General features: G+C 41.2%; 1 protein-coding gene across 1 annotated transcript; it reads left to right on the forward strand.

Annotated features, from left to right (window-relative positions):
* The first annotated feature begins 1487 nt into the window (after positions 1–1487).
* On the forward strand, positions 1488–4481 carry LOC311088567 (uncharacterized protein). Its single transcript, XM_084122759.1, has 4 exons — positions 1488–1820; positions 2626–2757; positions 3011–3148; positions 3418–4481. The coding sequence occupies exons 1-4, from the start codon at positions 1736–1738 to the stop codon at positions 4368–4370; spliced, it is 1308 nt and encodes a 435-aa protein (XP_083978885.1). The 5' UTR covers positions 1488–1735; the 3' UTR covers positions 4371–4481.
* Positions 4482–19189: the final 14708 nt, after the last annotated feature.

Genomic DNA, 19189 nt, shown 5'->3' on the forward strand with positions numbered 1-19189 from the left:
GAAATAGAACTATGGAAAATATCTATTTAACTATGAAAAGAACCATCAGCTTATCATTTTCAGAGCACCTCACTTGATACTTGCATGGTCAGTTGCAATCATGGACAATTTTTGAAGTGGTTGAAAATTGAGTTCGTTGATGAGTCCGTGAGTGTCAAAAGTCATGGTGCAAGTTGCCATCGTTTTTTTCTCTGCTTGATGGAGAAGATGATGAAGACTTGCATGGTGGTTTCGACGCTGTTGTGGGTCGGAGCTTGCAGCCCGGGGGCCTGCTGAGGCCATGCTGGACAGCACGGCGTCCTGAAGTGTCGAGAAGGCCAAGAGTTGATCGTCGCTTGTACAGTGATGGTAAGTTGCAGTTTCCTGGACTGAAGCTCGCTTTGGGAGCATGAAAGCATGTAGACAATGCTCAGGCCTTCTGGGGCCCTTGGGCTTGCCGTTGACACTGTATGTGCAGGCCCGGGGCGAGTGGAAAGATTGCTTTCTCTGTATAGCCTTTAGTACTCTGCGTTGTGCGGGCAGCATCCCCAGTCCAAATCCGGATCATCGAACCCTGCCGACTACGTGGCTCCTTGTCACTTTGTCTATTTGCGAAAGGAATTGTGACATCCAGGAGCTTTGTACGAGCTGCTTTTAACACGGAAAATTGGGCAACCCATATCTCTTTTCAAGCCTGAAGTGAGCAGCTTTTTGTGTAGGTGAAGACGTCGTTAGTTTATAAATAAGTGTTTTGGCACACCTGTCCGAGTGGCGCTACAAATCTGATTTTATTTCGGGCATGTTAAATTGGCATTCGACAAACAAACTTTTATTTATGTACACTCACAATAACAATTAAATGTTGTGCTTTTGTAAAATAAAGAAAACAAACAGGGTGCCGTCTCGGTCTCCATCACAGAAATGAACCAAAACTCTATAGGCTACTTGGCTCGGTCACGATAAGAATTCTATATCTATAGAAAGCTTTGAGTGAACAAATATTATCTGATTATGCAATCCATATGAAACCATCCAATATTAAATTGGCTATGATATAACCATGGCTGTGTATTCCCCTATATTCACTACAGTGGCGGGAAACATTGTTTTCATTCATAATTACTTGCATGGATTCACATCAGCAAATCAATCAGCAATTGAAAAATTCAGATTCAAATTCTAGACATGCCCCTGTGTTTCTTGATGATCAATGCAGATGTATGCCAGTCTCCAGTAGAGATCCATTTCCTGGAGAGTTTAGGTGTAGGAGTTTAGTCATAATTACAACTTGTAACTTGTGGTAGAACTCCGACTTGTACCACGTGATCGCTGTACCACCTGACCACTGCAGATTCATTTGCCGTTGATAGTGTTGCCATAAAAACAATCAATCATCTCCTAATTAAGGTAATTATTACGACATCCAACCCTAATCAAACACACCTGAACAAGCTAATCAAGGTCTTCAAGATTAGGCTATATTAGAAAGCTACAGGCAAGTGATTTTCATTAGGGTTGGAGTTACCCAGACCCCCTGTTGGAGTTACCCAGACCCCCTATTGGATTTTTAAAAACGCATTTTCAAAAAGTGTTTTAAATTCTTTTGGTAGCGTTTGTTGTGGGCCTCAGCTGATATTTTGATGCAGCAACAGGGGTTTTTCTTTGTAGTTTTGTGGTCCTTGCTGTCTGCCCCTCCTGACTCACTAATTCAGTGCATCTTCCAGCAGAGTTGCTTTTGAGATTGCAGGTCGAGAGGATGACAGCTCAAGTGTACTGCTCGTTTAGTGCTGTTTTATTGTGTCTGTCTGCTTGTTTGAGCACAACAGACGCTGGAGTCCTAGGTGAGAAGTTATTTTAGCTTCGTTATGTAGCCCGAAGAAGTGCATAAATAAAGTGCCTTCCAAAACTTGATTTCAGACACGTCTGCTTACAAAAATGCAGTACAGACGTGAAGTGGAAGTTCATCTTTGTATGTTGGTTTAGTTTTAATAATAAGCAAAGTATAAATATGCAAATTGTCATAAGTTTATGCATTTTTCACTGTACAAGTAAAACCCATATAATCACTAATAGGCATTTTTGTTTACTGTTAAACATGAACATTAGTGTTATATGGCTGCAAAATTGTTACCAGACTGTATCAATCCTGAGTTTATTTATTTTTCTACTTTTTTTATTTTAAGAAATGCATAAGCCTATATAACGTGGGGAGCTAATTCTAACCGATAACTCTGCATTTTACATGTATAGTGGGTTTCTATATTTGTTTTGTTTTCTGTTGAGTAGCTTATTAAAATGCTTAAAAGGAAATGAGGATGGTCATGGGGACGGCATCATTTTTGAAGATGTACACCAGTATATTTGTATACAACATATTAACTGATGTCCATGCTTTCTATCAGCATTGCACCATTACTCACTCTACTACAGTGGGGTAGGTTGTAACTGCACTCTCAGTCTTTGAAACCGATTGATGCAGTTTAGTGAAAAATGGTAGATTTCTAAGCTACTTGAATTGAAGCAGATAAATGTGTGAATATTATAAAGTGAGACTCATTGCAAACCCCCTGACTTGCAAATGCTGAAGCTAACTATTACAGCACTTCCTGGTCTCCCCTAATGATCCTCTTGAATCCTCTTCTGTAGTGTCTGGTCAGTGTCCGGCGACGCTGACGGTCGTGCCCTCCCGACGAGGATGCACTTCTGATAGAGACTGCTCTGGAGGACACAAATGCTGTCAATTTCCCTGTGGGTCCGCGTGTGTGCCGCCTGTTTTCAGTGAGTTTTAATTATTGATGCATGCTATACGTCTTCCAGAAAAAAAACCCTGAAAAAATGTTTTCACTCAGGAATTGCTAGTAAGTTTCACAAATGATTGCAAAGAAACCGCAAGTAACACATTGAACTAAACGTGAAACTATGAAGTAGATGGACTGAATATTCCGGTAAATCCTCCTACTTTTTTTCATACAGTGTATGAGGCATTCAGTATTCAGTGATGTGGTTTCTCTGTCATGTGTCTCTGTAACAGCAAAGCCAGGGGAGTGTCCAAGCACAAATTTTGGAGCAGGAATGTGTGCAGAGTTGTGTTCCTATGACAGTGACTGTCCGAACGATGAGAAATGCTGCTGCAATGGATGTGGACATCAGTGTATGGATCCATTTGCAGGTATTTGTTGTTATATTAGTGTTTGGGTCAGCTTCCTTTATTTCAGTTTGTCTCGTTTTATAATTAATCGTTCTCAATGTAAAAAGTATTCAGCCAATAGCACGGTTTAAAGCACAGGAAGGCTTTACAAAATGAATTCATACGATTAATTAATACGATCATGATTAATAATTAAGAGGAGTAAAACTTGGTATTTGGGTTTTGTGCTGTATCTGAGACTGAATGCCTCTAAACAGACTGACTAAAGTTGACTATCTGGATCCATCCAGTGAAGCCTGCAGCCGAACCTCCGAAGCCTCCAGGGAAGCCTGCAGCCGAACCTCCAAGGCCTCCAGGAAAGCCTGCAGCTGAACCTCCAGGAAAGCCTGGAGCCGAACCTCCAAGGCCTCCAGGAAAGCCTGCAGCCGAACCTCCAAGGCCTCCAGGAAAGCCTGCAGCCGAACCTCCAGGAAAGCCTGGAGCTGAACCTCCAAAGCCTCCAGGAAAGCCTGGAGCCGAACCTCCAAAGCCTCCAGGAAAGCCTGGAGCTGAACCTCCAAAGCCTCCAGGAAAGCCTGGAGCCGAACCTCCAAAGCCTCCAGGAAAGCCTGCAGCCGAACCTCCAAAGCCTCCAGGAAAGCCTGCAGCCGAACCTCCAGGAAAGCCTGGAGCCGAACCTCCAAAGCCTCCAGGAAAGCCTGGAGCTGAACCTCCAAAGCCTCCAGGAAAGCCTGGAGCCGACCCTCCAAAGCCTCCAGGAAAGCCTGGAGCCGAACCTCCAAAGCCTCCAGGAAAGCCTGCAGCTGAACCTCCAAAGCCTTCCGCCGAACTACTGGAGCCTTCTATAGAACTGCCGGAGCCTTCTGCTGAACTGCCTGAGCCGGAGCCTTCTAACGAACTGCCGGAGCCTTCTACAGAACTGCCGGAGCCTTCTGCTGAACTGCCTGAGCCGGAGCCTTCTACCGAACCTCCTGAGCTGGAGCAAGTGATGCCTGCAGTGGAACCCCCGAAGCCTCCGGTGAAGCCTGCAGCCGAACCCCCGAAGCCTCCGGTGAAGCCTGCAGCCGAACCCCCGAAGCCTCCGGTGAAGCCTGCAGCCGAACCCCCGAAGCCTCCAATGAAGCCTGCAGCCGAACCCCCGAAGCCTCCAATGAAGCCTGCAGCCGAACCCCCGAAGCCTCCAATGAAGCCTCCTGTGAAGCCTGCAGCCGAACCGCCAAAGTTAACTTACCCTTATGGCTAATGTCCTGGCCATAAGTAATGTGGCTATGCATGCAGTTAACTGTGCTGATTTAACCATTGGATGTATGGTGTGTTTTCCCTGTTTATCACCAAATAAATCTCACACTTGTAAGACCATTTTCCTCTCTTTTTTTTTTAAGTGGGAAAACAAGGAATTTGATGGGGGTTTGTTTTGTATTCCAGTGTTAGTTTGGCTGTTCTCTCACATAATGGCTCATTGGAATCAATGCATGAAATCAATGCACCCTCCAAAGCCACGCCACCTTCAAAACGCTTGAACACACAGCAGAGTCTGTAAAGTGTCACAAGACAAAAGACTGCACTAAATTGCCTCATGTCTAAAATGCATACCATTACAGTGGTAATGAACATAAACAACTTGCAGTGCTCTAGTTGTACCACCTGACTGATGCAGATTAATTTCGGTGTTGACATGGAAACGTCTGAATCCAAATGCAATGATTGGATGAAGAGTCTATTATTGATTGCTATAGGATGTGAAGTTTCAACCAGTATTGCCTATTGACCAATAGTCTTCTGCACTCTGAAGCATTTTAGTGAAATTGTGTCTTCTAGTGGTCATTTTAGGAAGTTGCAACTTTAAGCCTATTAACAGATGGTCCCTTTAGTTACCTGCAACCAAATGAGTTCTGAATGCCTGTAATGCCGAGTTCACACTGCACAATTTTCAAAGTAGTCGGGTCACTGTTCTTTTCACACTGCACGACTATCTGGGGTAGCGTTCAGTTGCTGTGTGCACACTGCACGATGCACCGACGACAGTTTCACACCGCATGACTATACAAAAGAAAGAATCGCTGACAACTGTCTGGTCTGCAAACTGCGTTTCACAACCAAACCCACGCGAGAAGTGATATGGAAATAACGCAAGATCATGCGTATGTAAGACTGGAGTTCTCACGTGAGACTTAAATAGTTATTAAAAAGGATAGCCTGCAAGAAGATTTGCAATCCAAATTGTCTGTACGCTGATTTGCAGCAAAAAGGAGAAAAAAACAAACAAACTCATTATGCTGGAGGAAATGGTTGGGGGGACGAGGGGAGCAAGGATTGTGTGTTGTGCAAAGAGAGTTGGGGTTAGATAAATCATTTTACAATGTGCTACTGTTGCTGCTGGTCAAGCAAATGTTTGTGCTTTGTTTCTGTTAAAATAATGATATTCTGGTCTATAACTCTTCCCCGAACATCCCGCTGTCCTGTAGTTTTCAGTCAGAACACATTACCACAGCAGGATTTTGAATCGCAGACAGGTCCAGATATTTAACATGCCAAATATCTCACGGGCGTCGGCGACTCATCGGGGATTCTCTCAGATCGCGTCGTTGATAATTCACACTGCGTGAATGTCACTCGTGTGAACGAGCACCGATTTGCCTATGATTTCGGGCATTTGTTGGCGATCTCCCAAAACCTGTCGGCGAATGAAAAATTGTTCAGTGTGAACTCTGCACTGATCCAGTAAAACAGCCCTTCAAATGAGTGACGTTAATTACCCAGATTTAGCTCATTACAAACAATGTAAGAGTCTGGAATAGAAGTGTAAAGTGCTTGATTTCTTGAACATCCTCACCTTTCTTGATTGTGACATTTTCTTTGGACACTGAACAAAAGAACATCCTTTATTTCAGTAATAAACTAATGATTTATCATCAAATTAAAAAAAGTTTCTCACAGTTGTAGAATAACAAATTTTAAGAATCTATTTCAAATATGTTTTAGATCTGCTGATCCTACTTCCTTACATAACATCACATAAAAAACTAAGGTGAACTATACTGTAGTGGGCATTCAAGGTGAACATGAGGGTATCCATTTACTGATTAGATTTAACAGTTTCCTTTGAAGGGGTTTTGTTAGTCTTTAATCTTCCTACTAAGAGATGAACTATGTGTGAATGTTACAAAGTCTTAGTTCTCGTGACCATGTGTTGTTTATACAATTTGGGGGGTACCATTATCTCAGTTGGGGGTAATTGCCTCTATTGTCTTTAGATGATTAGATTCAGTAGTCATCCCTAAAGGCTGTGTGTAAGTTCAGCACCTTTAAGGACAGCCCACTGAATTGCCTATAAGATACCATGTAAAGTTCCCTTAGTCAGATAATGTTGGACGAACCGCAGCCACGCTCAAAAAAGAATAACTTTGTTTGAACGTGATCCCAACGTCTCCTGGTCTTGCTTTGAAGAAGAAAAAGTTTCCTACACAGTCCTATTAACATACAATCTCTTGTGAAATAGGTGCACTTAATTGTATTGTGTACATGTAATTCAAATGTTAAAAAGTATCTATTTAAAAAAACTGTACTTACAGATGAATTAATATTAATACAATATAAGGCTGCTTAAGAGCACTTAAAGACCCACTGAAGTGCCTTGAAACGTGCAGCATTTTTCAGTGTGTTGACGTAATTTCCACTGAAACAGGGAGACAGGACGGGACATATTGAGCAGCTCCTCCCCTTTTTAAAATTGGCAATAGCGTTTCTATTACATCACAGCTTGGCCAGAGCCGTCGAGCTGAATATGTTAGCCGGGATCATCCCAGCCCTCCTTCACTCCGGCGCCAACACACCATGGGCCCTGGGTGATTCAGCAGCGTCAAATCAGCAGCCATTCCCTTACGCGTCAAAGATCGCAGACGGCCCCAGATTATTGTTGTTCAACATTCACTACCCATTAAAACTTCACACTCTTACTTGATCTGGACAAACTGAGCGACACTAGAACGATTTAAGACTCCAGCTTTGATATTTGACCACTGTTTATGTTAAAACTGGTTTGCAGTGACATTCATTTCTTAATTTATGTCAGGAATGCAAAATAATTCATCTGTAATGTTCGTTATTTTGAATAGAATGTCATCACAAGACTCCCATTCATTTTGGCGTCACTTTGACAGCGAATAACTTTACATCTGAGGCGTTTAAAGACTCCATTTGTCCATTATTTATTTATAAAGAAACACGAAAATGTATAAAAGGCTCCATTACCTTGTATCTTACGTTATGGCCCCGTATAAGCCGTTTTTGTAAAAATAGGCTAACGATTGCGTCATAACCACGCCACTCTCTGTCGCACAGTAGAGATATTACCGTATGGACAGGAGGAGAAGCTCGCGGGCAATTGGGGGGACGTGGAGGCAAAATGACAAAATAATTAATAAGAGTGCTTCTAATTGACTTCACTTTTCTCCGTTGAAACCCATGGGGTCGCTGTGTCCAGTTTATATACTGTCTATGGCTAAAACAGCCTACAGAGGCGAGCTCTGTTTCTCCTCTTCCTGGTTTGCATCAGTTATGATCTCAGCGCGCTCCCATATATATATATATATATATATATATATATATATATATATATATATATATATATATATATATATATATTTATATTTATTTATTTATTTATTTATTTATATATATTTTTTAGAAAGACTTAAGATAATAGGTGGATTATTCATGTAAAGTGGGATGAAAGAAGTGTAGATGCCCAAGCCATAATGCCAGAATAAAGAGGTGTCAAAGGTTCGTCGATTGAGTACAGTAAAGCATGAATGGGCCAGTTCTCCTCACCAGACATTAGTCATAGACTGTAAATGGGTGATTACAGGGCAATGACATATTTGATTAGCATCTTATCAGCCTTCTCTAAAAAACTCCCCTGACATCTCTTTTCAAGCCTGAAGTGAGCAGGTTTTTGTGTAGGTGAAGACATTGTTGAACTCCTTTTTGCCAACACAGTATGTTAGCTGAGTGCATCCTCTGCTGCTCGCATCCACATTGATGGTTGGCCCCGGTGTCCTCTGCTGCTAACTTCCAGAAAAGAAAATAGCATGTGACTCATTACCATTATCACTGATTCACTTTCAAGAGTAGTCGTGACCGAGAGGTTAAGGCGATGGCCTTGAAAACCATTGGGGTCTCCCCGTGCAGGTTCCAACCCTGCTGACTACGTGGCTCCTTGTCACTTTGTCTGATTGTGACATCCAGGATCTTTGTACAAGCTGCTTTTTTTTCTAACAAGGAAATTGGGCTCTTTTCAAGCCTGAAGTGGGCATCGTTTCAAAAGGCCCAGATCAGGCTTTGGCATCCCCCGACAACTTCACGGCCTTCACGTTGTGCAGCTCAAGAGTCGCTGCATTATATTTTATGGAGAATCTTGGATATTAGTGTTTTGAAATGTTGCATTCGTTCTCTCTTAGAAAAGTCAAACAGAAACCTACTCATAACGTCCCAATTGCTCGTTTGTCTAAACCACCTTAGAGATAGCAACATGCCATGAAAAAAAAACTCCACTCTTGCAATGTCAGTGTTCCTAGCTTTGGAAGGAGCAGCTGTAACAAATTAGCTCAAAGGGGAAATATTAATAAGAATCCATAATTACCAATTATGATTCATTATTAATATTTGGGTCAGTTAATTAGATTAACTTTGAGGTAAGCTAAATTAATATTACAATCAATTAATCAGTTCCAACAAACTCTTTGATTATTCATTTATTCTAAGAAAAGTGTATCTTTCATGGCCACCGAAAAATAATTATTTCTTAGCATGTACAGCGCTTAGAGCATGTAACAAGATCAAGATCGTAAAAGGGACTTTGTTGCAAGCAGGGAATCAGAACCAAATACCTGTTGTGCACAAGTTTTATTAACTAAATCACAAACATAACTAAACTAAACAAACATACATACATACATTCATACATACATACATACATACATACATACATACATGCATAGGTAAAAGGGTGAGTGATATGGAACCGGAAGCAGGAAATAGAACTATGGAAAATATCTATTTAACTATGAAAAGAACCATCAGCTTATCATTTTCAGAGCACCTCATTAAATTGATACTTGCATGGTCAGTTGCAATCATGGACAATTTTTGAAGTGGTTGAAAATTGAGTTCGTTGATGAGTCCGTGAGTGTCAAAAGTCATGGTGCAAGTTGCCATCGTTTTCTTCTCTGCTTGATGGAGAAGATGATGAAGACTTGCATGGTGGTTTCGACGCTGTTGTGGGTCGGAGCTTGCAGCCCGGGGGCCTGCTGAGGCCATGCTGGACAGCACGGCATCCTGAAGTGTCGAGAAGGCCAAGAGTTGATCGTCGCTTGTTCAGTGATGGTAAGTTGCAGTTTCCTGGACTGAAGCTCGCTTTGGGAGCATGAAAGCATGTAGACAATGCTCAGGCCTTCTGGGGCCCTTGGGCTTGCCGTTGACACTGTATGTGCAGGCCCGGGGCGAGTGGAAAGATTGCTTTCTCTGTATAGCCTTTAGTACTCTGCGTTGTGCGGGCAGCATCCCCAGTCCAAATCCGGATCATCGAACCCTGCCGACTACGTGGCTCCTTGTCACTTTGTCTATTTGCGAAAGGAATTGTGACATCCAGGAGCTTTGTACGAGCTGCTTTTTTCTCTAACACGGAAAATTGGGCAACCCATATCTCTTTTCAAGCCTGAAGTGAGCAGGTTTTTGTGTGTGTTTTGGCACACCTGTCCGAGTGGCGCTACAAATCTGATTTTATTTCGGGCATGTTAAATTAGCATTCGACAAACAAACTTTTATTTATGTACACTCACAATAACAATTAAATGTTGTGCTTTTGTAAAATAAAGAAAACAAACAGGGTGCGCTTTCTGCCGTCTCGGTCTCCGTCACAGAAATGAACCAAAACTCTATAGGCTACTTGGCTCGGTCACGATAAGAAATATATCTATAGAAAGCTTTGAGTGAACAAATATTATCTGATTATGCAATCCATATGATATGATATAATATTAAATTGGCTATGATATAACCATGGCTGTGTATTCCCCTATATTCACTACAGTGGCTGGAAACATTGTTTTCATTCATAATTACTTGCATGGATTCACATCGCAAATCAATCAGCAATTGAAAAATTACAAGTAAAACCCATATAATCACTAATAGGCATTTTTGTTTACTGTTAAACATGAACATTAGTGTTATAATATGGCTGCAAAATTGTTACCGGACTGTATCAATCCTGAGTTTAAATTTTTTTTTCTACTTTTTTTGTTTTAAGAAATGCATAAGCCTACAATATAACGTGGGGAGCTAATTCTAACTGATAACTCTGCATTTTACATGTATAGTGGGTTTCTATATTTGTTTTGTTTTCTGTTGAGTAGCTTATTAAAATGCTTAAAAGGAAATGAGGGTGGTCATGGGGATGGCATCATTTTTGAAGATGTACACCAGTACATTTGTATACAACATATTAACTGATGTCCATGCTTTCTATCAGCATTGCACCATTACTCACTCTACTACAGTGGGGTAGGTTGTAACTGCACTCTCAGTCTTTGAAACCGATTGATGCAGTTTAGTGAAAAATGGTAGATTTCTAAGCTACTTGAATTGAAGCAGATAAATGTGTGAATATTATAAAGTGAGACTCATTGCAAACCCCCTGACTTGCAAATGCTGAAGCAAACTATTACAACACTTCCTGGTCTCCCCTAATGATCCTCTTGAATCCTCTTCTGTAGTGTCTGGTCAGTGTCCGGCGATGCTGACGGTCGTGCCCTCCCGACGAGGATGCACTTCTGATAGAGACTGCTCTGGAGGACACAAATGCTGTCAATTTCCCTGTGGGTCTGCGTGTGTGCCGCCTGTTTTCAGTGAGTTTTAATTATTGATGCATGCTATACGTCTTCCAGAAAAAAAACCCTGAAAAAATGTTTTCACTCAGGAATTGCTAGTAAGTTTCACAAATGATTGCAAAGAAACCGCAAGTAACACATTGAACTAAACGTGAAACTATGAAGTAGATGGACTGAATATTCCGGTAAATCCTCCTACGATCTTTTTTTTTTTTTCATACAGTGTATGAGACATTCAGTATTCAGTGATGTGGTTTCTGTCATGTGTCTCTATAACAGCAAAGCCAGGGGAGTGTCCAAGCACAAATTTTGGAGCAGGAATGTGTGCAGAGTTGTGTTCCTATGACAGTGACTGTCCGAACGATGAGAAATGCTGCTGCAATGGATGTGGACATCAGTGTATGGATCCATTTGCAGGTATTTGTTGTTATATTAGTGTTTGGGTCAGCTTCCTTATTTCAGTTTGTCTCGTTTTATAATTAATCTTTCTCAATGTAAAAAGTATTCAGCCAATAGCACAGTTTAAAGCACAGGAAGTCTTTACAAAATGAATTCATACGATTAATTATAAATACGATCATGATTAATAATTAAGAGGAGTAAAACTTGGTATTTGGGTTTTGTGCTGTATCTGAGACTGAATGCCTCTAAACAGACTGACTAAAGTTGACTATCTGGATCCATCCAGTGAAGCCTGCAGCCGAACCTCCGAAGCCTCCAGGGAAGCCTGCAGCCGAACCTCCAAGGCCTCCAGGAAAGCCTGGAGCCAAACCTCCAAGGCCTCCAGGAAAGCCTGCAGCCGAACCTCCAGGAAAGCCTGCAGCCGAACCTCCAAGGCCTCCAGGAAAGCCTGCAGCCGAACCTCCAGGAAAGCCTGCAGCCGAACCTCCAAGGCCTCCAGGAAAGCCTGCAGCCGAACCTCCAGGAAAGCCTGGAGCTGAACCTCCAAAGCCTCCAGGAAAGCCTGGAGCCAAACCTCCAAAGCCTCCAGGAAAGCCTGGAGCCAAACCTCCAAACCCTCCAGGAAAGCCTTCCGCCGAACCTCCAAACCCTCCAGGAAAGCCTGCAGCTGAACCTCCAAAGCCTTCCGCCGAACTACTGGAGCCTTCTACCGAAGAGCCGGAGCCTTCTAACGAACTACCGGAGCCTTCTACAGAACTGCCAGAGCCTTCTGCTGAACTGCCTGAGCCGGAGCCTTCTACCGAACCTCCTGAGCTGGAGCCTTCAGACGAACTGCAAGTGACGCCTGCAGTGGAACCCCCGAAGCCTCCGGTGAAGCCTGCAGCCGAACCCCTGAAGCCTCCAATGAGGCTTTGGAAGTGAGTTCCAAAGCCTCGGTGCCACAGTACAAAAAGCACGATCACCTTTAGTCTTAAGACGTGTTCTAGGGACAAGTAAAAGGTCCAGACCAGAAGACCGTAAGAGCCGACCCGGTGAATGTTTATGTAAAAGATCCTGAATATAGAGAGGTGCCTGACCGTGCAAGGCTCTATAAGTGATAACTAAAATTTTAAACTGCACTCTGAATTCAACTGGGAGCCAATGAAGGTCCTTGAGAACTGGTCTTATATGAGACCACTTACTGGTACCAGTCAACAGCCTTGCAGCTGCATTTTGTACAACTTGTAGTCGCTCCATAGAAGACTTATTCAAACAAGTATACAGAACATTGCAATAGTCCAAACGTGACGAGATGAAGGCATGAACAAGCATCTCCATCTCTTTTCTTGAGACCACTGATCTAATCTGAGCAATGTTCCTAAGATGGAAAAAACATGAGCGAACTACAGACTTTATATGACTGTTAAAACATATGGCTCTATCCAGAAAGACACCTTTTGTGATTTCTTATTTCACTACAATCTGAAGTGGCTGAAACCCCTTAAACCTGCTTAATCTTAGATATAATATTGTCAGGAGCAAAGATCATTATTTCAGTTTTATCCTTATTAAGTTGCAAAAAATTGTTTGCCATCCATTTATTAATGGAGACTAAACAATCCTGTAGAACTGACAGTTTATCTAGACTATCAGGTCTAAATGAAATAAATAACTGAATGTCATCTACATATAAATGATAAGATATTATTTTAAAACTATTAATAATCTGTCCAAGAGGAAGCATATACAAGTTAAACAACAAAGGGCCCAGCACAGAACCTTGTGGCACACCACAGGACAAAAGTACAGAATCAGACATAAAGGATCCAACAGATACCGAAAAAGTCCTATCGGACAGATAAAATGAAAACCAATCCAGAGCCGAACCCGAAATACCTACTAAACAGCGTAATCTATTAATCAGAGTGCAGTGATCCACCGTGTCAAACGCTGCGCTGAGATCTAACATAACCAACACGGAACATTCCCCCGCATCTGTGGCCATCAAAATGTAATTTGATACCCTGAGTAAGGTGGTTTCAGTAGAATGATTTTTGCGAGCCTGATTGAAATTTGTCATAAATATTATGAGTCTCCAAAATATCATTCAACTGCATTGCCACAACCTTTTCCAGGATTTTAGAAATGAAGGGCAACTTAGAGATAGGCCTATAGTTGTTCAACGATGTAACATCAAGATGACACTTTTTCAAGAGCGGTTGAACAACAGCGTGTTTAAAACACCTAGGGACCTGGCCCAACTTTAGCGAAAGGTTAACAATTGAGACCAAACATGGACCAATGGATGTAATAGTTTCCATGACCACAGAAGCAGGCAAAATATCCGCCGGACTTTGAGAAGGTTTCATCGTACAAACTATCTTTATAAGATCATTAAAGGATATTGACTGAAAAGAGCTTAAAATTGAGGGCCGCTCTGTGATAATTACAGAGGGGATAGCTGATGGTAAAATGCTAGCCCTAACAGCCATAACCTTACCCACAAAATGAGACAAAAAATTATTACAATCATCTTTAGAAAAAACAGGTACAGATGATGTAACAGGAGACACAAGACAATTAATAGTGTCAAACAAAGTCTTAGGATTCCTTTTACAAGTTAAAATCAAATTTTTAAAATACAGCACTCTGGCCACCTTAATCATCTCATGTAAATCAGACAGTAACTCTTTAAAATACAGACGATGAACCTGGAGCCGCGTAGATTTCCACAAGCGTTCAGTCTTCCGACACACGTCTGAGACTGCGAATGGCATCATTTATCCATGGAGAAGTATTAACCACGGGAATATGCCGATTCCTAAATGGAGCCACATTATCCAGTAACAAAGTGCAGTGAAATTTTCAACAGCAACTTGGGTAATCATGCGAGAACAAGACACCCGCTTGACCGGCAGTGGATTTTCGTTACACGCAAGATTAAATAAAACACATTTATGATCACTAACATAGACATCCTCTGTACACGCATCGTCAATATTTAAACCATGAGAAAACACTAAATCAAGCAAGTGTCCTTTATCATGTGTAGGACCAGAGACATGTTGAACAAAATTAAAAGTATCCATTAAATTTAAAAAAATTAAAACAGTATTACATGCAGCATTATCCACATGAATATTAAAATCACCGACAATAATAACTCTATTCAACTTAATGATAGAGGATAAAAAGTCAGTAAAGTCGCTCAGAAAAGGACCCAAAATCCCAGGAGGCCGATAAACAAGAATACAATAAAAAGAATTTGATCGACCAACCTTAGACATCTGTAATTCAAAGGACGAGTACGTGTTGGAGTTCATCAACTGGCAAATAAACAGATTTTTATAAACAACAGCAAGTCCACCCCCGCGGCCCACAAGCCTTGGTGTGCTGATAAATGAACATTCTGCAGGACAGAGTTCAATCAAATGGGAAAACTCCATACTCCGTTACCATGTCTCCGTCAACAACATAAAGTCCAAATTTTTATAAGTGAATAGTTCATTGAGCAGGAATGACTTGTTTCTGATTGACCGAACATTCAACAAAGCCATCTTAAGCGGTGCAGATCTACCACCAGGAGCAGAGACAGAGGTACGCAGCAGCGGCCTCAAGTGCTCGTCGCACACACCGCGACCGGTCGAAAAAACTCTCATGGGGCAAAAGAAACGGACCACTGTAGATGCTCGGAACCAGGGGGCGAAGACACGGCAATCTGGAAACAGCACAGCACTGCTCCAACTTCCAGAGTTTCCTGAGATGCACCTGTCTCCCAGCCCTTTTTCCTCTCCTTCTCCTCCGCATAATATGCATGCTAATAAACAATCTAGTTAATAGTGAGAATTGGACACTAAACTAAAGTGTTACCATGTATTTACAGATGACAGTAATATGGTTATTAAACATTTGTGAGCAGGAACCAAAGCATAGATAGTTCTCAAACCATTGTTAAAACATTTTTTTTTGTTAAAAAAGGATTGAGGTGTAAAACAGATGGAAATCAAATGGAATGAAAACCAAGGGCAGTTAATTGAAATAATACAAAACAAACAATATGTGACTTCACTAACTGAAGTTAAGTTAGTCACCAGTGAGTCACATATCACATCAGTTAATCAATGCTGATTTTTCAACTTAATTGAGCTGTGTATTAAATTTTCATTATGAACAATATTGATATGTATGATTGATGTTTATGACCATAGGACAGGTAAATCTCTAATGTTCAAATTTTAAATAAAAGCACTAATAAGTACAACAATACTCACCTGCAATTATCTAAAATGGGTGCAAATGCTTCTTTAATTGCCTGTAATACTCTTGCTTCATTCCACCCAGTGCTAAATTCCACTGCTGACTTAACAAGGCCATTTTCAAAGAGCAAAGCCCTTTTGGCTCTCCTTGGTACCACATCTGTGGTAGGGTCTGGAAGGAGTATTACCTCCTTTGCATAGATGCTGTTTTCTCTTAAAGGCTTCTTATGTAGTGTACTAGAAATTGAGGAAAGAATAGTAAATGCAATAATATATTTTCTATGCAACATTTCAGTTAAATATAAGCTATTAAACATGAAAGTGCTATTGTACTATTGCTATTGTAAAATGCAACATTTACCTAAAACCTAACAAAATAAACCATGACAGCATGATCAGGACCAGCAGTGTGATCCTATCTATACTGGACTTGAAGCAATTTTCCTATTACATTCATCCTGTTGTTTGAAATACTGCAACTGTAAGCATCAGTTTACTGACAGTGTTGTGCCGAATTTCAAATCCCTGACAAATTATTACCCCCTCATTGAAGCATCTACCTGACTGCTCTATCTTAACCCCACCCCTAATCCTAAATTTACCAATACTAGGCAGGTAATAATCTGGCAGATGTCAGGATTCTGCACAATGGCATTACTCAGGAACATATACACATTACATATACACTTCCTGTTTCCTGTCCAAGATGGCGCCTGTGTTTGGCATTGCCGCTGTGGCTGGAGGATCGTTTCGTCTTGTTTTATTTATTTTATGTGCTTTGCTGTTATTAAGTTTGTCCTCCTATGATGTGTCTGCCGTGTGGGTGTATGATCGCCAAACGTTGATCATGATTCGCTCATCTGTGACCAAGTGTGGCGGCTTTTGTACTTGGAGTGGCTTGGGCGAATCAACCCTATATCGCTGTCCACCTGCATTGGCTGCCTGCATGCGGGAAGGAGAGGGACCTAAGAGACGTACTAAGAAGCGGAGGAGAAGAAGAGGAAAAAGGGCTGGGAGACAGGTGCTCCTCAGGAAACTTTGGAGGTTGGAGCAATGCTATGCTGTTTCCAGATTGCCGTGTCTTCGCCCCTTGGTTCCGAATGTCTTCAGTGGTCCGTTTCCTTTGCCCCTGAGAGTTTCTTCAACCGGTCGCGGTGTATGCGACGAGCATTTGAGGCCGCTGTTGCGTACTTCTGTTTCTGCTCCTGGTGGGAGATCTGCACCGCTTAAGATGGCTTTGCTGAACGTTCGATCAATCAGAAACAAGGCATTTCTACTCAATGAACTATTCACTTACAAAAATTTGGACTTTATGTTTTTAACGGAGACATGGCAACGGAGTATGGAGTTTTCCCATCTGATTGAGCTCTGTCCTGCGGAATGTTCATTCATCAGCACACCAAGGCTCGTGGGCCGCGGGGGTGGACTTGCTGCTGTTTATAAAAATCAGTTTATTTGCCAGTTGATGAACTCCAATACGTACTCGTCCTTTGAATTACAGATGTCTAAGGTTGGTCGATTAAATTCTTTTTATTGTATTCTTGTTTATCGGCCTCCTGGGATTTTGGGTCCTTTTCTGAGCGATTTTACTGACTTTTTATCCTCTATTATTAAGTTGAATAGAGTTATTATTGTTGGTGATTTTAATATTCATGTGGATAATGCTGCATGTAATACTGTTTTAAATTTTTTAAATTTAATGGATTCTTTTAATTTTGTTCAACATGTCTCTGGTCCTACACATGATAAAGGACACTTGCTTGATTTAGTGTTTTCTCATGGTTTAAATATTTACGATGTGTGTACAGAAGATGTCTTTGTTAGTGACCATAAATGTGTTTTATTTAATCTTGCGTGTAACGAAAATTCACCGCCGGTTAAGCGGGTGTCTTGTTCTCGCATGATTACCCAAGTTGCTGTTGAGAATTTCTCGACTGCTTTTGACTCCAACTCGGTTATTTTTTCAAATGACATTGACAGTTCTGTACAGTCGTTTAATGATCACTGCACTGTTCTATTGGATAAAGTGGCTCCATTTAGGAAACGGAATATTTCCGTGGTTAAGACTTCTCCATGGATAACTGATGCCATTCGCAGTCTCAGACGTGTGTGTCGGAAGACTGAACGCTTGTGGAAATCTACGCGGCTCCAGGTTCATCGTCTGTATTTTAAAGAGTTACTGTCTGATTTACATGAGATGATTAAGGTGGCCAGAGCGCTGTATTTTAAAAATTTGATTTCAACTTGTAAAAGGAAGCCCAAGATTTTGTTTGACACTATTAAGAGCCTTGTGTCGCCTGTTACATCATCTGTACCTGCTTTTTCAAATGATGATTGTAATAATTTTTTATCTCATTTTGTGGGTAAGGTTATGGCTGTCAGGGCTAGTATTTTACCATTAGTTATTTCCCCAGTAATTATTACAGAGCGGCCCGCAATTTTAAGCTCTTTTCAGTCAATTTCTTTTAATGATCTTATTAAGATAGTTTGTACGATGAAACCTTCTCAGAGTCCGGTGGATGTTTTGCCTGCTTCTGTGGTCAGAGAAACTATAACATCCATTGGTCCATGTTTAGTCTCAATTATTAACCTTTCTCTAAAGCTGGGCCAGGTCCCGAGGTGTTTTAAACACGCTGTTGTTCAACCTCTCTTGAAAAAGAGTAATCTTGATGTTACTTCGCTAAACAACTATAGGCCGATCTCTAAATTGCCTTTCATTTCTAAAATTCTGGAGAAGGTTGTAGCAATACAGTTGAATGCTATTCTGGAGACTCATAATATTTATGACAAATTTCAATCAGGTTTTCGTAAAAATCATTCTACTGAAACTGCCTTACTTAGGGTATCAAATGATATTTTGATGGCCACAGATGCGGGGGAATGTTCCGTGTTGGTTATGTTAGATCTCAGCGCAGCGTTCGACACTGTGGATCACTGCACTCTGGTTAATAGATTACGCTGTTTAGTAGGTATTTCGGGTTCGGCTCTGGACTGGTTTTCATCTTATTTGTCCGACAGGACTTTTTCGGTATCTGTTGGATCCTTTATGTCTGATTCTGCATTTTTGTCTTGTGGGGTGCCACAAGGTTCTGTGCTGGGCCCTTTGTTGTTTAATTTGTATATGCTTCCTCTTGGACAGATCATTAATAGTTTTAAAACAATATCTTATCATTTATATGCAGATGACATTCAGTTACTTTTTTCGTTCAAACCTGATAGTCTAGATAAACTGTCAGTTCTACAGGACTGTTTAGTCTCCATTAACAAATGGATGGCAAACAATTTTTTGCAACTTAATAAGGATAAAACTGAATTGATGATCTTTGCTCCTGACAATATTATACCTAAGATTAAGCAGGTTTTGGGGGTTTCAGCCACCTCAGATTGTAGTGAAATGAGAAATCTGGGTGTCTGCCTGGATAGAGCCATATGTTTTAACAGTCATATAAAGTCTGTAGTTCGCTCATGTTTTTACCATCTTAGGAACATTGCTCAGATTAGATCGGTAGTCTCAAGAAAAGAGATGGAGATGCTTG

Source organism: Abramis brama, assembly GCF_963993115.1.
Source record: "Abramis brama genome assembly, chromosome: 8".
NCBI classification, from domain to species: domain Eukaryota; kingdom Metazoa; phylum Chordata; class Actinopteri; order Cypriniformes; family Leuciscidae; genus Abramis; species Abramis brama.